At 38.7% G+C, this 15,728-nt stretch overlaps 1 protein-coding gene across 1 annotated transcript in view; it reads left to right on the top strand.

Annotated features, from left to right (window-relative positions):
* Window positions 1–15,728, top strand: part of PREX2 (phosphatidylinositol-3,4,5-trisphosphate dependent Rac exchange factor 2) — a 261,658-nt gene that overhangs the window by 51,589 nt on the left and 194,341 nt on the right. Inside the window, exons 2-3 of the mRNA XM_058668713.1 lie at window positions 12,619–12,690; window positions 13,981–14,103. Coding sequence (XP_058524696.1) covers window positions 12,619–12,690; window positions 13,981–14,103 — 195 coding nt within the window. The remainder of the gene's footprint in view (window positions 1–12,618; window positions 12,691–13,980; window positions 14,104–15,728) is intronic.

The raw sequence follows: 15,728 nt of genomic DNA on the forward strand, positions 1-15,728 counted from the left end.
GAAATGGAGAGGTTACTTACCATGTTCCATCCTGCAGTGAGTCTTGTGCATGTGTTAGATTCTGGGCAGGGTAGAACAAAGGAAAGACATAGTAAGAGGAAAAGGAGAGCAAATGGAATGGTTGGCTTGGTGTGAGAAATGATGTCAGAAATGTCATAAGAGAAAAGTGAAGTTTAATTACATAACATACATAACATATAATTACATTACATATTGAATAATATACATTTATGATGATGTATCTTTTTAAAAAATATTTATTTTTTTGACAATCTTGACATAATTAGGTAAAAAGGTTCAAGGGCTATAGGAAGATGGGCAAGACCGTTAGTTCTATATTATTTCCTTAATATATCTGATGTAAAAGGGGATTTTAAGGGAGAAGCCCCACCCAGTCTCCCACCCACCCCAGGTCCCAGATGTGGGGCATGCTCTGACGGTCTTGCTCAAGTGGCTTTGATAGTTCAACAGTTATGAATTGCTGCCACTCTCACCGCTCCAAGCACGATGAGGTCGTTGGAGAATCCACTGATTGACATAGTCCATCATAGAGTCTCCGTTTGCCCAGTGTTTTCATTGCCAACATATAGCTGAGGTGGTTGATTGACTTGTTCTGCCCTCTGTCTTTTCATGGGCCTTGGGCTTTAGAGAATCTTGAAGTTATGCAAAATGTGTGATTCTGTAGGTTCGTGTTGATATTTTATTATGACTGCAAATCTATTCTTGAGTGTTAGCATTTTAATATATTAAATAGTTTGCTTATTTGTTGTATTTATCACATATTACATATATTTTCCTGCTGGAATATGAGTTGTGCTGTTTTTTTTCCTATTTAAAAAAAATTTTATGCCCTATTTGCCTATCAGAGAGGTTCTCAAAGTGTGGTCTACAGACCTCTGCTTCTTGTGAAATATTTTTAGGGGCTATGCAAGTGCAACACTATTTTCACGGGGAAATTTGTTTTCTCTTTTTACTGTGTTGACATTTGTACTGATGACACAAGACCAATGCTGTATAAAATTGCTTCGTGTGAATCAAGCAGTGGCACCAGAGTATACTGTTGATCAGTGTTCTCATGTATGGCACTGTCACCCACTCATACAGGGCTGGGGAAGGGAAATGGCAATTTTATTTAAGAATGTTCTTTTTTTAAAAAAAAAAATATTTATTTTTATTGGAAAGGCGGATGTAGAGAGAGGAGGCGAGACAGAGAGGAAGAACGTTCGTCCCATGGTTCACTCCCCAAGCAGCCAAAACGGCTGCAGCTGAGCCAATCCGAAGCCAGGAGCCAGAAGCCAGAAGCCTCCTCTGGGTCTCTCACATGGGTGCAGAGTCCCAAAGTTAAGGGCCATCCTCGACTGCTTTCCCAGGCCACAGGCAGGGAGCTGGATGGGAAGCGTTGCCGCCGGGGTACGAACCGGCATGCATATAGGATCCTGGAGCTTTCAAGGAAAGGACTTTAACCACTATGCTATCGTGCCGGGCCCAGAATATTCTTGACAAAGCAGAAATGGTTGCTTCTATTAAGCTTTGACTCTTGAGTCATTTTAATACTCTTAGTAATAACATACGAAGTACACCTAAGAAGTTTTGTATCCAACTGTTAGTTTGTCTCTAGGGAAAAAACTTGTACAATTATTTTAGTTGCTGTGAAACATTATAAATACTAGAATGATATATGAATATTTGTTTCTGTTCCTTTTTTTAAAAAGTGGATCTCCAGGAGACAGAATCAATAGGTGTTTAGGGAAGGATGGGGTCCAATGGACTGGAGAAGTTAGTAAGGGTTCATCGAAACTCAGTGAAACTAGAAAATGACACGTGGCTCAGCAGCTGAGACATCCACATCTCATATTGAAGTGCCTGGGTTTGATTTTCCCAACCACTTCTGCTGATGGCCAAGCACGTGGGTCTCTGAAACACACACGAGAGACCCAGATGGAGTTCTGATTTCTTGATTTTGCGTTGGCTCTACCCTGGCTGTTGAAGGAATCTTAGGAGCACAACAACACGTGCAATATATTTCTTTGCCCATATCTCTCTGTCAGTCTGTTTTTAAGTATATAACAATAAATGAATTGAAAAAAAAAAAAAACGATTAGGGCCCGGCGGCATGGCCTAGCGGCTAAAGTCCTCGCCTTGAATGCGCCAGGATCCCATATGGGTGCCGGTTCTAATCCCGGCAGCACCACTTCCCATCCAGCTCCCTGCTGTGGCCTGGGAAAGCAGTTGAGGACGGCCCAATGCATTGGGACCCTGCACCCGTGTGGGAGACCTGGAAGAGGTTCCTGGTTCCTGGCTTCGGATCAGCGCGCACTGGCCGTTGCGGCTCACTTGGGGAGTGAATCATCGGATGGAAGATCTTCCTCTCTGTCTCTCCTCCTCTCTGTATATCTGACTTTGTAATAAAATAAATAATTCTTAAAAAAAGAGAGTTAATATCCTTGTTATTTATAAAAAAAAAAAGAAAAAGAAAAAAAACGATTAAACACAAATAGACTCATGAAAAAATGCTCAGGACACTGGCCATCAGAGAAATGCGCATAAACAACCACTGTGAGGTTTCGTTTTACCCCAGTTAGAAAGGCTGTTATCTAAAAATAAAAAAACAGTACATGCTGCTGAGGATGTGTGGGAAAAGGATACCCTATTACAATATTATCGAAGAAGATTTAGAGATTCCTTGGAAATCCAAAAATAGATCTGCCACGTGCCCCAGCCATTCCACTCCTGGGAATTTACTTTAATGAAATTCCATTATCATTTGAAAGTGTTGTTTGTACTAGTATGGATATTGCCCATTACGGGATGACTGGCTAAAGAAGATGTGGTTTATACACATGAAGGAATGCTACTCAGCCATAAAAAGAACATTCTGTCTTTTGCGGCAAATGGTTACAAGTGGAAGCCATTATACTTAGTGAAATAAGCCATTTCCCAAAAGATAATTATCATGCTTTCTCTGATATGTAGTAGTTAATATAGAATACAGAAAAAAAAAGTACGGCCATACCATACTGAACGCGCCCGATCTCGTCTGATCTTGGAAGCTAAGCAGGGTCAGGCCTGGTTAGTACTTGGTTGGGAGAATACAAAAAAAAGTGTTTAATAAGGAAGTGGACATCTTGTGATTAGGTTGTTTTTGGTCTTTGCTTATATTCTAAAGGAACTATGATTTTTCTACTTTTTGTTTGTTGATTATTATGTTGCATTAAGGTTGCAAATAAGAGTGGACTGAAATTTTGATTTTGCAAAATTGAAAAAGGAAAGAGTGTTTGACAGAGGGACAGGAGGAAGGGAAATGCAAACATCTTAGAATTGTACTTATGAAATATATGAAATATGTTATCTTTAGATTAATAAGTTAAAAAAATAAGTAAGGAAAAAATTCAACCCCCATTTTGATAAGTACGATTGTGATATAAACAAATAAGGAAATAAATAATGAAATTAATACAGGCTGAATATGCCTAATCCTATTCTGAAACCTAGAATGCCTAAAAGTACAAATCTTTTTGAATATAAGTGTAACACCACAAGTAAAAAATTCCACAAAAAGTAAATATTAAAAATTGTGTCATGCATAGAATTACTGAGTGGTATATAAAAATCACTTTCAGGCTATGTGTATTAAGTATATGTGAACGATAAAAATTTGTGCTTATATTTGGGTTCCATCCTCAAGGTATCTCATAATGTATATCTAATACTACAAAATCTGAAATGCGTCTGATTCCATGCATTTCAGGTAGGGGAGACTACCAGTATAAAAGCTGAAAGATGAATTGCAATAGTATTTTCCAGTCTAAAAAATAATTTTTTAAAAAAGATTTATCTATTTTTATTGGAATGGCAGATATACAGAGAGGAGGAGAGACAGAGAGGCAGATCTTCTGTCCAATGATTCACTCCCCAAGTGACCACAATGCCTGGTGCTGCGCCAGTCCGAAGGCGGGAACCAGGAACCTCTTCCAGGTCTCCCACACGGGTGCAGGGTCCCAAGGCTTTGGACTGTCCTCGACTGCTTTCCCAGGCCACAAGCAGGGAGCTGGATGGGAAGTGGAGCTGCCGGGATTAGAACCGGCGCCCATATGGGATCCTGGCGCATTCAAGGCGAGGACTTTAGCTGCTAGGCCACGCAGCCAGGCCCTAAAAAATAAGTTTATAGCTTAATCTAAACCCTCTTCCTAAATTTGTTGCCTTTCTTGGTAAAATTTTGTTAACAGTTCTCTGTGGTTGTTGTCTCTATTACCTCTTATTTATTCTTTTTTTTAAGGTTTATTTATTTTTATTGCAAAGTCAGATATACACAGAGGAGGAGAGACAGAGAAGAAATATCTTCCATCCTCTGAATTTGCTCCCCAGGTGACCACAATGGCCAGAGCTGCTTTGATCTGAAGCCAGGAGACCAGAGCTCTTCTGGGTCCCAAGGTTTTAGGCTGTCCTCCACTGCTTTCCCAGGACACAAGTAGGGAGCTGGATGGGAAGTGGGGCCGCTGGGATTAGAACTGGTGTTTATCTGGGATCCTGGTGCGTTCAAGGTGAGGACTTAAGCTGCTGGGCCACGGTGCTGGGTCCACTTCATACTTATTCTTAGCTCACTGCATTGGCATTATTCTGGTCAAGTACCATGTGACTGATGTTTAGGTTGTCAAATCACCGATGTTTTATTTTATTGATTTTTTAGCACAGCTGAAGCATATCTACTTCCTGCTGCTTGAAACCCTCTCTCTTCCTGTCTTGTGGGACACCATCCTTTGTAGTTTTGCTGCTGCCATACTGGCCACTGCGTCTGTGAATTCTTTGATTTTTCCTCATTTTTGACCTCTCAGGATTGGCATGCCCTGAGGTTCTGATCTTGTTCTTTTGGTTTTTCCATCTATGTCGTCTTTCTTTTTCTTTTCTTTTTTTTTTAATCACAAGTAAAATACTTCATTCTAATAGAGTGAAGTACCCAGGTGAGCCAAATGATTACCTGTTCTAAATAAAAGAAGTGTGTAGTTGACAAGTTAGACTATGTTTCCAGATCAGGGGTAGGGTGTCTGAAGTGTCCAGAGAGCCCTACGTTGAAAAGCTAAGGTATTACTTATTTGCACACAACAGTGCCTATAAGGAGTTGGGTGGGAGTGTTTTGGGAGGGTTTACAGCAGTAATTGTAAGTTTCTGACTGGTGCTGGGTAGTTCCCTTCACTTTTCTCTTTAATGGCAAAATGGGTTCTTAGGTCCCAGATGGTTAAAAGTTCCATTAAGAATGACTAATGGCATGTTTATATATATATATATATATATATATATATATATATATATATATATATATATATATATATATGTTTCAATAAATTCTTGGTGTTTTCACATTAATTAGGGCTAAAAAAGTACTTAAAAACAATAGCAATAGTGACAATGATGACATATGGGGACCGTATAGTGAGGTTGCTGGCTAATCCCCTGATTGCAATGCCAGAATCCTATATGGGCAGCAGTTTGTGTTCTACTGCTGCATTTCTTTCTTTCTTTTAAAAAGTTTATTTATCTATTATTGGAAAGGCAGATTTACAGAGAGAAGGAGAGACAGATAAAAAGAGCTTCCATCTGCTATGTTACTCCATAAATGGCCACAGCACCAGGAGTTGAGCTGTTCTGTTCCGTCAGGAGCCAGGAGCTTCTTCTGGGTCTCCCATGTGGGTGCAGGGTCCCAGGCATTGGACCATCATTCTGTTTTCTCAGGCCATAAGCAGGGAGCTGAATAGGAAGCAAAGTATCTGGGATAAGAACTGGCATCCGTATTGGATTCCTCCCCTTGGAGGTGGAGGATTAGCCAGTTGAGCCATCGTGCTGGCCCTCTGCTGCTGTATTTCTGTCATTTTAGCGATGTGTTGTTCCATGATTGAGTCTTCTGTTTGCGTTTCAGTGGGATGCTCTCCACATTTGCCTTTGTTTTTGGTAGTTGCTATTTCTTTTTTCTTTCATGGGAACATCTTTAAGTATCATTTGTAGGGCAGATTTAGATGAGACAAAATCTTGAAGTTTTTCTTTATTCTGGAAGAATTTTATCTCATTTTCAAAGGCAAAAGAGAGCTTTGCAGAATAAGTTATTCTGGGCTGAAAATTTTTCTGTTTTAGAATCTGGAATATGTCACTCTGTTCTCTTCTGACCTGTCGTGTTTCCTCTGAGAGGTCAGCTGTGAGCTTGATTGGGGTTCCTCTGTATGTCACTCGATTTTTTTCATGTGTTCAACTGAAGAGAGCTTGATTATCATGTGTCATGGTGAAGTTCATTTTTGATGAACTCTGTTGTGAGTTCTGTGGCCCTCCTATATATTGTTTTCCAATTCTTTCCCCAGATTAGGGAAGTTTTCATTTATTATTTCATTGAATACACCTTTAATCCCAACTTCTCTTTCTGCACCTTTTGGAACTCCCATAACTCTTATGTTGGGCCTTTTTAATAATATCTTTTAATTCTTGGATACTTTTTTTAGCTTGACCCTACTCTGTTTCCAGCTCTTTGTTGTTTCTTCATAGTGAGAGGAAATATCTTCCAATTTTGAAATTCTTTCGTCTGCCTCATTCATTATATTTTTTGAGACTCTCCTCTGTACTTTTAATTTGATTTAGCCTGCAGGGTCTCTGTGGTCCCTGGAGCTGACAGCTGACAGCCCCCTGGTCTTTATTGGTGTCCCTACGTGCACCATCTTGCGTGACAGGCAAGAGCTCTGAACATTGATCAATTGCAAGAGGAGCAGTGGTAAATTGTGCATGGGCTAATTCAGTAACTCTCAGATATCAGTGTCATGGGACCAGGTACTGTTAGACTGAAGGGAGGACAGCTGAGCTGCCTAAGAACTAAGCTGGGAGCAAAATCACCTCCATCTTAAAGCACTGTACAGGCTCTGTAGAAAAAACAGCTCTGGCAAGGTACACCACCAATTCCACCCAAAATAACTCCAGGAGGCATTCAGACTTATTGACCAGCAGGTTTCAACAACATCAGAGCTGCCAACAAAGCAATTATTCAGGACAATTGTGTTTTCCAAATCCAGGGCACTGATTGAACATAAAAATCAACTTATAGACCTGTAGGTAACACATCTTAGAGAAATTCTGTCAACCAAAATGACAACTACAAAAGGTAAAAGAAAAGACAAAGGTATTACGAAAGTTACTGACGACTCTCCAGTAAAGGAGCAAAAGCTTCGCCCACCCTCAGAGTTAACTGAGGAAGACATTGAGAAAATGGGGGACACAGAATTTAGAAAACTCATTATAAAGCTTCTGATCAACAATGAGAAGCATATACAAAAGTTCAAAGAATTTAAGGGATATGTTACACAAGAAATAGCATCAATGAATAAAATCAAGGCTGATATATCTACATAGTCTTTCAAGTGGGTTGGGCTGGACATCTCTTCTTGCAAGAGAAATTTTCCAAGTTATGTCTTTGTATTGAAGTCAGTTAATTTTTTTCCCTTCAGTTCTGACCCCCTTCAAAACCTCAGAATGGTACAACTCTTACCCAAGATTCTACTTTGGTGTCCACTAAGCATCAAACTCTACCATTGCAAAACTTACTGCAGTTTCATTCTTTTATCCATTCCACTAAAATGGCACCACTATCCTGTAGAAGTCTAATGCAAAGGCAGATGACAGATTTTGCCATTTATTGCTATTATTGTTTTCTGTGAAAGCAAAATTAAAAAAAATTTTAATTAGGACATTGTTTTTCTTTTTTGGTAAACCTATAGCTCACATAACTGTGATAATACCGATTTCCATTCAAGACACAAAAGGAGGGGCCGGTATTGTGGCTGATTTGGTGAAATTATTACTTGGGATACCTATTTCCCATGCAAGAGTGCCACTTTGATTTCTGGCTATTCAACTTCCTATCCAGCTTCCTGCTGATGCATTGGCAAAGCAGCTACAGATGGTCAAGTAAGGACTTGGTCGCCTGCCATCCACCTGGGAGACCCAGATGGAGTTCCTGGATCCTGGCTTTAGCCTTGCCAAGACCGGGCTGTTGTGGCACTTTGGGGGAGTGAACCAGTGGATGAAAATCTCATCTCTCTCACCTTTCTGTGTTCCTCTTTCAAATAGATAAAGAAGTAAATTGTTTTAAATAAAGGTGTAAAAGGAATTATTTACCTTTATTGTTATTATTTTTGTGAATGGCATTGCAGCTATTTTTTTTCCTTTTGTACCTTAATGAATTACCATATTGTTTGAAGTGATAGAGTGCTGCTGAGTCTGAAGGCAGAATATTTATAAGGATGATAAAGTTTAGTCCCTGCGGGATATTAGGAAATTCAGAATGGCTTCAGGTATCTAGAATTAAAGATAAAAATCTGGGGAACTTTGGAGAGTGATCTTCTGTGTGAGCCTAGATGAGGAAATGTGGGAAGGGCAAAAATGAGTTGAGTAAGATCATTTAGTAAGTTGAGATTATTAGAAGCAGAAGACGTATTCTTAGTCTGAAACTTAGCAGTGGGCTTGTGCTTTAACAGTGAGCAGAACAGGGGAAGCGATTGCTGTCATCTGCCTATTCTAATGATTTTTTCTTCTTTCTATTTCTTGGTAGCAAATCAGGGACATTTTTAGGATTATCAAAATGTAATTTGCGTGTGGCATTTAACTTATGCCTTTACCAAATGCATGATAAGAGGAAAGCAATAAAAAGAAAGAAAACGATGAGTCCTGTTTTCTGAGTTGGGAGAAAACCCTATGATTAGAGTCATACTCTTCGGTGTATGTAGGGAACCAACCTTGGAGGGTGTGGGGTGCGTACATTCTCATGCATGCAAGGTGCCAGAGCCTTGGTGTGACATCTCTGAGCCTCACTCCTCCAAAAGAGGCTTGATCTGCCTTCACTGACTCACCTATTGCTATTTCTTTCAGCCTTTAGAGACTATCAGGCCCGGTAGACATGCCCTAGATCTGATCCTCCTGGGAGGCCTGTGCCACAGTAATTTGTCAAGAAGGTGTTGTACAGAGAAAACCATTGTTTGACATGGAGTTGAAAGTCCAGGTGAAATAAGTGAATCTGTCCCTTCCAAATATTTTTCAGTGTGTGTGTGTGTGTGTGTGTGTGTGTGTGTGTGTGTGTGTGTAAGAATAAGCATAAAGAATGTTTATCAGAAGGTAGTCTCTGGAGCTTATATTGCAATCATCTGGGGACACTACTAACAACACAGATTCTGGGGTTCTAAATCAATTTGCAAGCACCGTTTATGTTTTCCAGTACTTATGTTCAAGTATATTTGTGTCAAGATGGAGATGATGTAATTCTAATGAAATTTTGAATCAATGAAAATCAATGAAACTACGTAAAAATCTCAACCGTACTTTTGAGGCTAGATTGCGAATGCTTCCTTGATTGCAACAAGAAAAATCCCATTCCTCAATTATCAGTCATCGTGAATTCTGCAGAAAGTGGTTGTTAAAGGATGATTCTGAAAAAATGTTTTTATTTTTATCTTCGGTACGGAAGACCTAAACACTTGGTACTGAAAATTTAAAAATTTGAAGCAGTTTTCATGATTTTAAATGCTCAGTAAACTGTGTAAAATCTGCCTTTACTATTGTACAAAATGAAGCCCCTGGGGAAAATGAATGCTTGGTCAGAAATTCTAACAATTTTGAGGTTTCCTTTCCCATACAGTTAAACAAAAAGTTCCATATTGTCACAGAGGCTAAGATAGAAAGTCAGATAAGATGTGGTTTATTTTATTACTTTGTGTGTTCTTTTCTAGTTCATATCTAGACTCATTTTTATTACTTCGTTGCTTTAATTTATTGTTTTCAGAATGTGACTGAGTTCTGTTTATGAAGAAAAGGTTTATAAACGTAGAAGTGAAACTTAAATTTTGCTTGCATGAGAGGTCACCTGTTTACTATGTGGTCAATAGGGAATGTAAACTAGACAAGTAAACCACCCATGTATTTTGAGCCTAAATGGAAAGAACCAAAAAGCATTTTTGGTATGAAGATGTGAAAGCATTCCAGAAAAATAGAATGAAAATTAAAACTGAACATTGAAAATTAGTACTAAAACTTAGAAAATTCAAGTTTTTTTCTTTCCTCAGTTAAATGTGACTTTAGATAAGAGCTCAAAAAATTTTACACTTTTCTATTAAAAATTCAGAATGTACACAGTACATTCTTATTCATTTGCTGTCATTCAGGTATGGTATTGTAGTTAGGACATCTGCCACATGAGCTGGTTGCATCAGAAATAATGGTGCTAAAGCTTATGCTATGAACAAGCTGTTTTGGCTTATTTGATTTCCTTTAAATAGTTTTGATTTTCTGTCTATGGAAGTTCTAACAGGCTTATCCCCAAATATTATTAAAATGAGAAAATATGCAAAGGTTGCCTTCCTATCACTTTAGGCAAATAGTTTGCATTTTGAGATATTCTGCCCTTTTCTTATGTGAATGCACTGGCATAACTGTATATAGATGTATAAATATTTGTTATTATTTTATATTCATGTATATCAAGTATGTTAATTAGTAAATTTTTATCAAATAATATTTGTAAACATCATATATATGTAAATATACACATATATGTATATACACACATATATACATGCGCACACACACAAACACACACACATATATATATATATATACACACATACATATACCTACATAAGAACATACACCCATATATGCCATCATCTTCCATTTATGATTGGATTTGTGTTAAGGTGCTCTATAATTAAATCTACCATAATATATTAAATGAAGCCTTTATTGGTGAACATTTATATTTTTGCCATTTTTTTTACTACTCTTATAATCAGTACAGTGAAACGCCTTGTTATGAACTTTTCTGAAGGACAGATTTCTGAAAACATAATTCCTGGGTTGCATGAATACCCTTTTAATTTTTATATACTACCGGATTTTCTATACACCTTAAAATGGCTATAGGGTACTATTCAGCTGTCTCGTGTCTATTTTCATTTTTGTATTTAGCAGTTTATAGTGTTGAAGAATAATTTTGCTGAACTTGGCAGATTTTAGGATAGTCTAAACTGGCTTATAACTCTAACAAGACATGTGTCAACAATTGAGGTGCAGAACAGTTTTAGGAGGGGTGTGCAGAGAAATCTTGAATACCTTAGGAGAAGTAACTAATCTTTGTGTCCTACCTAGTAAGGTATATGTGGATCCACACTGACCATTTACTGTCTGGTACTGAGCTTTCCTTGTTGTTCTCTATCTAATCTAACTTTTTCTTGGGGGGAGGGTGCTCCAGAGCGACCCTGATGGTCATTGCAAGAGAGGGTGGGGATCCAAAGTTGGAACAGGTAAAGGACCAGAGAAAGTTCCTCTCCTGATTCCTGAAGGAAGTTTGCTGTTCTTTTGTTTCTGTGGGCCACTCAGGGCTCCTGGCTGTTGTTCCAATGACCTTGGATCATGCAAGGAAGGATTTGGGTTTCTTTTCTTCCATCCCATGTGGGAGATCCAAGCGGGAGTGGATGACCTCAGAGTTATCGCCCTCTGAAGGCACTCCAATTCCCCATGGTCTCTTTGGCAGTTGGGATATAGTCCTTGGTGCCCATACTGATAGTCCTTGTTGAGGATCTGGGAGTCTCCAGGGTTGCGATATAAGCCTCCTCTTGTCCCCCTGCTCCACTCTCGGGTCCCCCGCTGCTCTGTGCATATGACCTCCTGTTAAGAGGTTGTCAGGATCGCTTTTTATTCCCCCTGTTTGTCTTCATAGTTTTGCTACTGTCTAATGCTGATTCGAGTCTGTTGTCTATAAGTTACCTGTTTTGTTCTTGATAGGTTATACTTCACGTCTTCCTCACACCTTCTAAGCAGGTGCAAGATTTCTCTGCTCTTCCACCCTATTACGGAGTGGCATAGGGTCTTAAAATTGTATTAGGTTTTACAGCTTTCTTTGATGTTGATCATAAGCAATCTGACATTGATTGTTGGTTCATTGGTTACATCACAATGTGTTATTGCATGAAATACAAGCTGTTTGAGGTTGAAATAATAATATAATTTGCAGGTACTATTTTTTTGGATTGACATAATTTCATCTTCAATTAAGACTAAGATGTGGTATCTAAGCTTTTGGGATTGACTCATTTCCCTTAACATAATGGTTTCCAGTTGGGCCCATTTGGCCACAAAAACTGCGTTTCATTTTTTTAATGGCCGAGTAGTATTCCATTGAGTAAATGAACCATAACTTTCTTATCCAGTCTTCTGTTGATGGACATTTCAGTTGCTTCTAAGTTTTTGCAATTATTGATTGTGCTGCTATGAACATAGGGGTGCATGTAGGTTTCTCGTGTAACAGGTGTTTTGGATATATTCTTAGAGTGCTATTGCTGGATTATATGGTATACAGATTTTCAGTTGTTTGAGTGTTCTCCATACTGATTTCCATAGAGGCTGTACCAACCTGCAGCCACACCAGCAATGGAGTAGAGTTCCCTTTTCCCCACATCCATGCCGGCAAGTGTTGTTGGTGTTTTTTTGTATGTGAGCCATTTTTACTGGAGTTAGGTGGAGAAAGCCTCAATGTATTTCTGTCAAGAATCATTTCCTTATGCTCATACGTCATCGATAAGATCTTTTTCTTGTTTCATGTAGGCATTTTTGCACCGAATGAACCAATGTGCAGCATCAAAAGTTGACAAAAATGTAACAGAGGAAACAGTGAAGGTGAGAAGATACCATTTGTCCTTGACCCATGATTGAGTTCTGCTTAGATAAAACTTTATCTCTGGGGTGTTACTTCAGCACACTTGAGCCTATCTTCAGTTCTAATTTGAGGTTCTCTGTCAGTCATTGGTGTCAATAACAGTTGCCTCCTTCAAAAAGGAGAAATAGAATTTGGGAAAAGAATCAGTGATTGATAAGATGGCATAAACGTCTGAAAGTTTAACAAATAACCTAGAATATTTGAATTGAAGAAGGAAAAGCAACTCCAAGTCTATGTATTTTAGTGTCAAAGAGAAGGACATGTCACAGTTGCTAGCTGTGGCTCTGGAAGACAAGATGTGGGCAGATGCTATATCTCATCACCGGAATTACTGTAGAACAAAAGATTGGGAAGATTGACTGATGGAGAAAATAAAGCCCACATAATCTGCTCAACTAAGAAATGAATGAGCTTTTCTTTAGAACTGTAAGAATGCAAATTATGAGAAGATTTCAAAAAAAAAGATGGTAACTGAAAAATATGCTTTAATAATTATTCATTTAAGTTGTATAATGTATGATTGACATTAATGATGCTAACTCACTGACTTATTGTACTGAAAAAATTCCAACAATTATTTAGATTATGCTGGCATTTCCCTATATTGTAAGCATCTGACTTTTTCTACTATGAGTATATTGTAATTAACATGCTTTTGGTTTTAAGCAAAAGAGAAACTTATAACTCAAATTTGAATCTGAAGACACGTTCACTCACATATTTTAAGAATTTGGGACAGAAAAGGAGGTTCAGAATTGGTTGGCTGAAGGGCCAACAGGATTACTGCTACATCTGGCCATCTATTGCTCCTACCATCAGTCTATCACGTTGCCTCTGAGACGATACCTCCTGGGGCTGCAAAATGGAGCTGCCCCAGCTGTCACATCAACCCACCGAACCTTCCAGAAGGAGAAAGGACCATCATTGCAGGCTTGTTTCTTAGTTTAGGAGCAAAGACGTCCTCCCCACAAAAAGAGTGGTAGGAAGTCTGCCCCCTGTTACCTTTTCACTCTGGAAAATCGGACTGTAACCTTAGACTTGGGCCAATTCCTGTGTTTCCTTCCTGAAAGCCAATTCTGGGGACCAGTTCCCAGAATTGTATGGGGGTGGAGGAAGAAAATGATGTGAACCAGCTCTCCACTGGAGTTTTCAGTTAGCAAAGAGGATATGCTGCACTGTGTTCTACACCTCCAGGACTCCCGTGTTGACAAGCTTGCTTCACATTGCACTTTGACATGTATTTATTTCAGATGCTGTTCTCAAACATTGAAGAGATCCTTGCAGTGCATAAAGAATTTTTGCAAGTTGTGGAAGAATGCTTGCATCCTGAACCTAATGCTCAACAAGAAGTGGGAACCTGCTTTCTTCACTTTGTAGGACATGTTTCTTGTTTATTTAAAATCCTTTTCCTAGAGTTTAGGGGTTAACTTTAGATCCTATAGTATGTGTGACCTTGACATAGGAATTAACATCTTCCTGGAACAATTTGCAGTTTTTTAAGGCAGAAGAAATCCACTTTGAGCCAGAGGAGGGTGCCCCCATCACCCATTTTACTGAGTAAAGAATAAACAGCCTTTTCTTTTTCTTGACAAGTTAGTTCTTCGTGTCCTCTTAGCTTTGAATTCTAATGAATATTCAGGCTGCTTGCAATGAATGGATTTTAATGTTTTCTCTCAAACACAGAACATTTTTCTTTTGAGGCAGAAAATCCTCACTGTTATTGTGATGCTGTGAGCCTTTTCTTAGAATGTTTCCTTGCTTATGGACTTATGACAAGCTGTGGAAGTGAACAAACCCAGGATACCAATGCCTGAATTCTCTGCTTAAGACTTCCCAGAAGGTTGTACTGCACAGTGTTGCAGGCATAATAAGCCATTGCTCCTTTATTTCAAGTTAGATATCCTGTGCATGTGTATTGCTTGTATCTGTTTATCAGTGAGAGCTGAATTTACTTAAGCTGTTGCTATGCCAAGTAAAAAGCCAGCTGCATAGTGAAAATTATTCTCAGAACGGAAGGGCATCCGTAGTTTTTCAAAAGTGCTGCTATTTATATCATTCCATTAACGTTAATTACCAAAATACTCATTTGAATCCATGCAATTATCAGATTGATGCTCAATATTTTATTTAAAATTGTATGGGTGTCATAGAAGTAAAAATGTTTTCTAATTATTCAGTTAGTCTTTTCTGTAGGTTTCTGAATGTTTTTGGATTGTTATATAGTGAGTAGATTCTGTATGTTCCTTTTATGATCAGAAAGTATTTCTTAAAGTAAGCATAATAAAGAGAGAGACTCCCTGTAGCCTTGTAGGATGTTCTTGTAGGATGTAGGAAGATCAAATGCTTTGCTTTGGGCACAACTGGAAGCCCTGGGTCTTTATGTCCACTCACTCAAGCCTGTTCCTTTTTACTAGAGAATCAATATCATCTGCCAGCTGGAGTAGCTGCTATCTCAGCCCAGGGCTGCTCATGGGAATCTTGCTCCCTGACATCCATTTCCTCAGTAACACTTTATGAATCTGTCACCCATGAATGTAGCTGAACTATTTCTGAAGTTTATTTTCTCCCAGCTCATACACCATCTCCTGGGATGAGTAATTCAATACTTTCTGTAGTTGCTCTATGAACTAAATTTCATGCTGCTCAATGAGACTTAAAATTTTGGGACATGCCTGTTTTAATGTTTGTTCAATAGATTTTTAAAATCTTTTTGTTGCTAATGATTTCATAGCTATTAGTCATAGAACTTTGAGAAAATAATACCAGTGGATGGGAACTTGGAGATCACCATAGCGAAATTACTCTTCTAAAAAAAGCGGTCTCCTCTCTCCACTCGCAGGGAACATTTGTTTCTACTTGATCACATTCAGTGACGGCTCTAATTGCTGGAAGAGCTCTGTTTTGATCCGCAGACTGCCCACCACCACCCTGTCAATTTCTGCTGTTCCATCCCCATAATTCCCTCCCTGGTTTAAGTTTTAGAGCAACGTAGAATTGT

Source organism: Ochotona princeps, chromosome 9, assembly GCF_030435755.1.
Source record: "Ochotona princeps isolate mOchPri1 chromosome 9, mOchPri1.hap1, whole genome shotgun sequence".
In the NCBI taxonomy this organism is placed as follows: Eukaryota; Metazoa; Chordata; class Mammalia; order Lagomorpha; family Ochotonidae; genus Ochotona; species Ochotona princeps.